The 9232-nt window shown below is 41.4% G+C and overlaps 2 protein-coding genes across 3 annotated transcripts; one reads left to right on the top strand and one right to left on the bottom strand.

Moving 5' to 3' along the window:
* On the top strand, positions 1-5892 carry psmc3 (proteasome 26S subunit, ATPase 3). Of its 2 annotated transcripts, none has more exons than XM_072671054.1 (11): positions 1-88; positions 1753-1833; positions 1919-2044; positions 2284-2388; positions 2507-2569; positions 2675-2812; positions 3027-3170; positions 3339-3584; positions 3955-4100; positions 4848-4929; positions 5542-5892. In XM_072671054.1, the coding sequence occupies exons 1-11, from the start codon at positions 47-49 to the stop codon at positions 5650-5652; spliced, it is 1284 nt and encodes a 427-aa protein (XP_072527155.1). In that variant the 5' UTR covers positions 1-46; the 3' UTR covers positions 5653-5892. The 2 variants fall into 2 exon arrangements, with proteins under 2 accessions (XP_072527155.1, XP_072527156.1); XM_072671055.1 differs by having other exon boundaries at positions 24-82.
* Positions 5893-7093: 1201 nt separating this feature from the next.
* Positions 7094-8676, bottom strand: aplnr2 (apelin receptor 2). The gene has a single exon (XM_072671503.1). The coding sequence runs from the start codon at positions 8552-8554 to the stop codon at positions 7226-7228; it is 1329 nt and encodes a 442-aa protein (XP_072527604.1). The 5' UTR covers positions 8555-8676; the 3' UTR covers positions 7094-7225.
* Positions 8677-9232: the final 556 nt, after the last annotated feature.

Below are 9232 nucleotides of genomic sequence, written 5' to 3'. Positions count from 1 at the left end.
AAATCCACCAAACTCAAAACAGAAGAAAGAAGCCGAGCGTTGCAAGATGGCGTCTCTGAATGACAGATCCGTTTGGGATGAGGTGGAGGTTTGTTTTTATTTGAGATAAAATGGTATTTTTAGAGAGGTCTAAACGTTACAGAGCGACCACGGACAAAAAGACTGAACGTCTTAGTCTGGGGCAGTTTAAAAACCATAGCATTAAACTCGACGTAAAGCCAGCTTAGCTAGTGCTGTAGCTCGCGCTAGCTGTTTGCCGGGATGCGAATCGTCCGCAGCATGACACAGGGAATTTGGCTTCAGCTCCCCTCAACATTCACGCACCTCCAAAAGTCCAGTGTGTTTTTAAAAAGCACAATTAGAAGAGCATCATGTAAAATACTCAGCGCAAGGTATAAAAAAAGCACAGTCGACCGCTAGCATGGGGAAATAAGTTAGCTAGCTACTCTATGGCAGGTTTTCGGCATAGCATTAGCATTAGCATTAGCACCAGCTAGCTAGTAGTGAGCTCAGCGGTTCGGTGTTTGTTCATAGGAGGAGTGTTTACAGTGAATGGGAAGAAGACCGTGTGTTAGGAAGGATTAAGAACGAGCAGTTGGTGCTTTAGATATATAAATGTTAGCGAGCTATAAACATACGAGCTATGGGCATTAATGTGTGTGCTATCTGCTCGGTACTGCAAGCTCATCAGTTAGCTAATAGCTAGCTAGGTTTAGCTAAGAAGCGCTCGAAAAAAAGCTGAACTTGGGAAACACTGGATTAACGACTGTTTGCTTTTACTAATTACAAAATGTTTATTTAGACTCGAAATGTAATGGTCTGGTACAGGTGGATCTAAGTGTTGTATGCAGTAACTCTCATATCCCGTTAAAACCCCAAACAGGTTCATTGTTTATGGCGGTCCGACAACTTCATTAGATAGATAGTGTCTCCGTTAAAGACGCATTGTCCTCTTGGTCATGCTCTGTTCAGAGATGCTGCTTTTAGGGTTTGGTTTACTGGAGGACTAATTAAATGTCCATAGAGTGAAATAAGCCAGCTAGTGATGACTAATTTCATAATGGGCTGTTGCAAATTAATAAAGACTACATCATGGATATGATGTGCTGATTCTTTTATTTTTTAACCTTCCTGCATGTACAAAGTGCAGATATACACAAATCTAATAAAATACTAGTTCACACTAAATGACCTGGGTCAACATAACTGTAATGTAGCAAATGTAGCATTTGTATGTTGTTATTATTTTTTTAAACTGTTCTTTTGAACTAGGACTGTATATAATGTCATTTCGTCATCTCCGTTACAATTTATGTATGTGCACTAGTCACATCGCAGGATCTGCAATGTCAAATGATATCAAACGTGATGCTACTGGCTACAGTTTTGCTGCTTAATACAAAAAGAAAATCCCAGTTAAATTGTTTTTTACTCCAATCTTGGATACACAGTGGATTATTAAAAGCATGATATGTTGGATAATTGATTTCTGTTGAATATTCCTGTAATTCCTGTAATCTTAACATCAAATATATTGCAGAAGAAAAAAAGATTGCAGTGCTATTTTTTTCCATTATCAAGTGCTGTTTTTACAAACAAAATGAAGCCTGTAATCTAGTGAAGCATGAATGTTTGAGATGCTAACGAACACCTTAAGTTGTCACTGCCTTAAGCCATTGTTTCAGAAAACCGAAATTAGCTAGTATAGCAGTATATCATGTGAATCTAACACAGACCAAACACTTTTTGCAGGATGGAATTGGCGAGGAAGTCCTCAAGATGTCTACTGAGGAAATTGTTCAGCGGACACGACTGCTGGACAGTGAAATTAAAGTATGTGACTTTGTTGATGTTGATGGCTAAGAGGAAAGGTGATTGTGATTTCTTGTGAATTAATGACTTGTGCTGTTGGTTACAGATCATGAAGAGTGAAGTGCTGCGAGTCACTCACGAGTTGCAGGCCATGAAAGACAAGATCAAAGAAAACACAGAGAAGATTAAAGTCAATAAGACTCTGCCCTACCTCGTCTCTAATGTCATAGAAGTAAGCAAAACTATACTACGTGTAAAAGAAGATATGCAGAGACAAACACTCAATTTTTAGAAGTACTGGTACCCAAAGGGTGTAGCCTAAAAGGCCTGTAAATGTGAGTGTTATATTCAAGTACTGCTGCAAAACAAATGTTTGTGCCTTTTGTGTTGTACACCAGTGGCAGTTGTCTTGTATCTCTGTGAGTGCATTGTTTCTGGGAGATTGATGGTGGTTGTCTGTGTGATTTGCAGCTGCTGGACGTGGACCCAAATGACCAGGAAGAGGATGGTGCCAACATTGATCTAGACTCGCAGAGAAAGGGCAAGTGTGCAGTAATCAAAACATCCACTCGACAGGTGGGTTCAGCATATTGTTATTAACATTACCAACTGTTATCTTTTCATTTAGCTGAACTCTTTAATATCAATTGTCTAATTGACTGGACCTTTCTGTTGCATTTTGTAACATCTACAGACTTATTTCCTGCCTGTAATTGGTTTGGTCGATGCTGAGAAGCTGAAACCTGGGGATCTCGTGGTAAGTTAATGTTTCAGTAGGTATTTCATCAGTGCTTTCAGATTTTATTTTTTTTATGTTTTATTAAAATGTTGTAACTCTGTTTATTTTTGTGTGTTTGTGCAGGGTGTTAATAAGGACTCCTATTTGATTTTGGAGACTCTACCCACTGAGTATGACTCCAGGGTGAAGGCAATGGAGGTGGATGAGAGGCCTACTGAGCAGTACAGTGATATTGGTGGCCTTGACAAACAGATCCAGGAGGTACAAATTGTCAGCTTTATTAGTAGTAATAAGAATATCAGTAAAAGCTAGTTGTAGCATATTTGTCAGATCCTGTTGTTGTACAATTTGTCTTTAACTGTCAATTGTATCTGTATATCACAAACTAGTAAGTATTGAATACAGTCGTGTTGTAAGCCATGTAAAGTGCCTGTGTATCTAGGAATTGAATGTGTATGTGTGTTGGTTTGTTTAGTTGGTGGAGGCAATTGTTCTACCCATGAACCACAAAGAGAAGTTTGAGAATTTAGGCATCCAGCCACCAAAGGGTGTTCTGATGTATGGACCACCTGGTACTGGAAAAACCCTGCTGGCCAGAGCATGTGCTGCACAGACCAAGGTACATATGTGTAACAAATGACAAATACACTACCTATTTTGATGTAAAATACTAGGGATGTGGATATGTGTTACATAATTTCTAAGTGCTTAGATGTAATTGTGAACAAAACACTTTCCAGTTTTTAACTGTCTTATGGTCACTCCTCCCCACCTGTTTTTCTCTCAGGCAACCTTCCTGAAGCTAGCTGGTCCTCAGCTGGTGCAGATGTTTATAGGAGATGGAGCCAAGCTGGTGCGTGATGCCTTTGCTCTGGCTAAAGAGAAGGCCCCTTCAATCATCTTCATTGACGAATTGGATGCTATCGGTACCAAGCGCTTTGACAGTGAAAAGGCCGGAGACAGAGAGGTACAGAGGACCATGCTGGAGCTGCTCAATCAGCTAGATGGCTTCCAGCCCAACATGCAAGTGAAGGTAAACACAAACATTTCTGTAACACTAATGCACAAATCGCACATTCAGTGGGTGCAGACTTGATTCATGTAAAGGGTCCCCAGAGAGGGTAAGGGGCCTTGCTCAAGGGCCCAACAGTGGCAGCTTGCAGAGCCCGGGAATCAAACCCACAACCCTGTTATCAACAGCCTGGAGCTCTAACCGCTGAGCCACCACTGCCCCTAAATATTACTCACAATATATATTGAATGTAAATACTTTTTTGGGATTGCTGCAAGTTAACTTTCACTTATGAACATTCTATTGTGACTAATATTAAGTATTTAGTTGCATAGTACCTTTTTTTTTTCTCCTTTTTGTGTGTGTGTAACTTTGGACTGCATGTTTTCAGGTAATTGCTGCCACTAACAGGGTGGACATCCTTGACCCTGCACTTCTTCGTTCTGGCCGGCTGGACCGTAAGATCGAGTTCCCCATGCCCAACGAGGAGGCTCGTGCTCGCATTATGCAGATTCATTCGCGCAAGATGAATGTCAGGTAAGTTCTGCCTCTCTGGGTCTTTAATGCCAGTATACAACCGGCTTATTAAAACACCACAGTGGCTATGATCTACAGAAAATAGATTTTTTTTCTTGCCACTGTCACATTTGGGTTGCTCCAACAGATATTTGTCAATAGGTTAGGTTACTAATAGTCATAACCAGTCTAAAGTCAGAAATTATCATTTGAACATTTTTCAGATTTGTCCTGTTTATTTGAATGTTTTTGGCATTTCAGATGGCCTGTACCAATATATCAATTTACTGACTAACATCAGAAATGGCCTTATTGTAAAGTGTAAAACAATGTCCTGTTTGTTAATGAGTTACAAACATCAGCACCAACAGTGCTGCAAATGTGAAAGTAGTCTCTTATGTTAATGTAGACCAAATAATCATTTCGGACCACTGAAAGCTTCTATTGGTGGTTAAATTGTAAGTTTTTAACTCACCTTTGCTAAAACTGACGTTTCCAAGAAAGTCAAGCTTCTTTTTAAACTACTTTTGCTGTGTTTGAGATGCAATAAAATAGTTTCTCAGTGTAGTTGTTTTCTCATTATTAAGGCAGTAGAAAAGGCATCACTCCCTGTCAAAGTTATTACTCAAACTACAGTTGTTCATTTCAGTTTGTGGTCAGAACCTTCTCAAAGTCTTTCAGTGTGCATTTGTGTTGAGACCTTGGCTGTTCTTGGTTTAGCATTTTTTTTGTTGTCTTTTTTCACTCTCGCATTGTTACTCTCTTTAGCCCTGATGTGAACTATGAGGAGCTGGCACGCTGCACTGATGACTTCAATGGAGCTCAGTGTAAGGCTGTGTGTGTGGAGGCGGTGAGTACTGTATTAATACATATTTAATCCATATTTCCAGGGTAACTCCCCAATCCCTAAGCACTTTGGTTGTATTTTTTATTATTTTTTTCCCCCTGTAGTTTAAGTTTTTCTCAGGCAAAGAAAAAAAAAACTGTAAGGCATTGGGGTTATATCAGTTGAATTCTGATGCTAAAGTTATTTATGCTGCTACATTACATCTAATCTAAATTAGTTACTTTTGCATAGATTTCTGTTACATCTTACTATTGATGAAAATCATTGGTATAAACTACTTCATTGGTCACCAGTAGGCCCGTCACAATAATTACATGATCAGCTTATCATACAAACACCTTGACTTCAGTAATGCCCATTGTGTTTACATGCATGTATTTTACCCAGTCGTGCTATTCTGTTCTTTTGATGAGTCAACTGGGGAGGTTAAATCTGATTTATGCTGGACAGTAGACAAGAACTGGCCACAGTAACTGCTCTGCCATCAGTCAGTGGGATTTCAGTAGCGTTACTTCTAGAATTGTGATGGGACATTAGTATTTCCCTCTTCTGTTGTATTATTATTGTGTAAGAAGTTGCTCTCGTGTTCTTTGCTCACTCTTTATTGTATTACAGGGCATGATTGCTTTGCGCCGTGGGGCCACTGAGCTGAATCATGAAGACTACATGGAGGGTATTCTGGAAGTACAGGCCAAAAAGAAGGCCAACCTCCAGTACTATGCTTAAGTCGGAGGACTGTGTGTGAGTGGAATACAGAGAGAATGTGTGTGTTTGAGTGTGTGTATAAGAGACAGTCAAGTGTCGGGATGAAGTGTGGGTTCAGCAGTGAGAATGATCGAAATGGACCACATCAGTTCAGCTCATCTTGGACCTCATTGGCTCTCAGTAACAAACTTATGGAATACTTTCCAGTCTATTGTTCTGCTTGTCTAAATAAACAAATAAATAAACATCTTTTTCCATTAATATGCGTCCTTTTCATTTTCATGTCATATTTCAGACAATGAACTGCGTAATTGTTCCTTAGTCCTGCACGGTCATCTTTTATTTACATGCACATTTTACATGTAGAGTCTAGCTACAGAGTATTTTACATTTAAAAAGTCTTATTTTACAGGCTTGTGCATTTCTTCTTAGTTTACAATCTCAAACCATACAGCTCTTTGAAGTGTCACTGTCCTGCAGACTAATCCATGTTTGTGGGAGACAGCAGAGGAATTCTGTTGCTGCTGTTCATGGGAAAAACTGTAATGTGATTATTCCAATCTTGTGGTTCCCACACTGTGTGGGTATTGACTTCCTGTGAATCTTCATTCAATGCCAGGAGATGCACATAAACAAAGACTGGGTAAACTGGGTATCAAACTTCTACAGTATCAGCATTTGAGAATAAGAGCAGAATATGTTCTGAGTGAAGAATACTGTAGTAGTGGCATTAAAGGAATGTGATAAATATTAATAAAAAAAAAAAGCTTACACTATTCAAGCTTATGATGGCAGCTGCTGTTGTTACTGTGCAGATGTTATAGACCTTAATGACTAACCAACTAATTACTAGTTAAAACAGTCATCAAGTAGAAGTTACTTGTTTACTGAGGAGATAACATTAGAATAGAATCGAATAGACTCGCAAGGGGAAATTAAGGGGGGGGGCGGGGGGAATGAATCGTTCAAAAAGATAATGGGATAATGGGACTATTGAGTTTAGAGTTGGTAAACTACTAAAAGTGTCCCCATCATAAGTGTACTCTTCATATTGCCTCAGATCACAAAAGGTTGACGGGTGTTTCTGTCACTGAATGCAGACAAAGATGTTGTAAAAGAAAGGAAACAGACAAAAAACTCTAACATTGTTGAAGTTCATGAGAAGCAAGAAAATTCTATTCTATTCTAAAATTCTTTCTAAAATATTGAAAACCATCATGAAGGCAAAAGTTTTTGTGTGTCTTCAGTTTTTCTCCTGATGCAGAAAAATGAACTTGTATTTGTATCTATTTGCTTTGACTGATAATTAAATAAATGAAGGGCATATTTCACAGTATTGTATTTCAAGATAACAGTATGACATCACATTAACAAGTCTGCCGTTACATAGCATGTCAATGTGGTCTGAGGCAAGTGTGTGATGATGTAAGCAAACAGTTTTGGACAGTGCTAATTTTAGGCTCTAAGCTTCCATTACTTGTTCGCTAAATAAGCCTTATAGCTTCAGCCTTACACCACCTTCTTTTCTTCTTTTTTTCTTTTAACTGCAGTCAAATATTTCCTCCATAAGCAATTTGAAATGCAGACGGAAGCGTTAAAGTCCTTTAAAGTATTCTTCTTTTTTACAGACTGCCTTGTTGTGATTGAGTTCTCCCTCCTTCTCTGCCTCACCCTCCAACACTCTGTTGCAGTCTTCATCCTCTTCCACTTCCTCTCTTGTCCCTGACAGCATGGCAGAGCTTTTGCTGGGTGGTGCTCTCTTTACTTCATCTCCTTGTCCCACGCTCGACCTACAGCTGTATCGGACCATGCCTCTGCAGCGGTGGCGGAACGCTGGGTCGCAGCAGGCGTAGAGCAGAGGGTTGAGGCAGCTGTTGACGTAGCCCAAGCAGATGGCATATGGATGAGCTGACACCAGCCAGCGATCAAAGCCACAGGAGTAGGGCAGTAGGTCCAGCTCCATCAAGGCTGAAAGGGTTTTGTTGACGTGGAAGGGCAGCCAGCAAAGGAAGAAAGCCAGGACAAGGGTGACAATGACGCGGAGGAGCCTGCGTTGACGCTGCCGGTCAGGACGTGGACCCAGGCTAAAGTGTCGAAAAAGGAGGTGCCCCAGGGAACAGTAGCAGAGCAGAAGGATGATGAGGGGAAGCACAAAGCCCAAGATTGTGGACTTCAACCCCAACGCCGCTGACCATATAAGCTCTGCACGCTCCCTTGCTGTGGGGTCCAGGTCTGGAGACACCACACTGGAGTAGTCCATGTCGCACAAGCACACCACAGTACCTCCCTCACCATTCCCACTGCCATCCTCCTCGTCCAGCCAATCACTGTCTATACCTGTCTCCAAGTGCACCTCTCGTACAGCTCGTAGTAGCAGAGCCGGGAGTGCCAGGCCGCAGGCCGCCACCCACACGCTCCCCACGACCCAGCAGGCCCTTGAGGTGGCCCTGCTCTGCATGCCGTTGTTGCTGTTGCTACGAGTTATCGCGCAGTAGCGCTCCACACTGAGCACAGTCAGGGAGAACACACTGGCATACATGTTCAGTGCTACCAGATAGCTACTTGCTCTGCAGAGAGCGCCACCAAACGGCCAATGGTAGTCCAGGGCAGTGTAGGCTGCCCACAGCGGGAGGGTCATGACAAAGGCCAGATCGGCCAGGGCCAGGCTGGCGATCAGAGACTCCGTTACGCTACGTGAAGCGAAGGACGGACCTGGAGAAGGTCCCGGAGGCTGCTCCAAGTTGGAGTTCCTGCGGCCTTTGCCATGGCGGTCCAGGTATACCCGCAGCACCAATCCATTACCAAGCGTGCCAGTGATAAAAGCCAGGAGATAAACAGCTGGAATAACCACCCGAGTTCCACTCCACTCGCTGTAGTCGCAATGGGGGAGGGGGGACGGGGAGGCAAGGAACCACTCAGACATGGAGAACCCCTACAACTTCTTCCTTCTGGTAGATGCTTTAGGAAATGAATATCTTGATGTAAGGGTATAAAATGTCTTCAACTGGATTATTCAAAAAGGTTGTATGTGTTTATGTGTGTGAATCAGTCTTTCACACGTAGCAGCAGCCTTTGTGTCCATAAGTTGTCGACAAGTTAATGAAATCTACTCATAAATTATAAAAAGCTTGTCCAGGAGATCCAGGAATTACTAGGTAAGTATCAAATGACCCTGCTGGTGCTGTATGATGGTATTGGTGTACAATGGATCAGTATGGTTGTTTATTTCCAGATGTTTATTGATTATAGTCCTTGTGAGATTGTTGCCTACAATTTCTCTTCCTGTCTGTAGGAAACAAACTCCGAGACGGGTGCCACAATCCTCCTTTTCCTTTCTTTCACTGCTAGTATTCTGACTTGAATACCTGAAATGTCTGCAAGAAACAGGGAATGAGGAGAATGTGTGATGCTATGCACTGCAAAGTGTATTCAGTTATTTAATTATGCCACAGTGTAATGTTAATTATTCCCAGAGGTGGCCAAGTATACAACTCCTATACTTGTGTGAAAGTAGAAGCTTTTGTAAATTAGTGTGAAAGTGCTTGTTTTGAAATAATAAGAAAACTCAAGTAAAATCAGTGAATTATTCTAGATTAGAATG

This window comes from Salminus brasiliensis, chromosome 25 (genome assembly GCF_030463535.1).
Source record: "Salminus brasiliensis chromosome 25, fSalBra1.hap2, whole genome shotgun sequence".
Lineage (NCBI taxonomy): Eukaryota > Metazoa > Chordata > Actinopteri > Characiformes > Bryconidae > Salminus > Salminus brasiliensis.
This window is presented reverse-complemented; position numbering and strand designations above follow the sequence as displayed.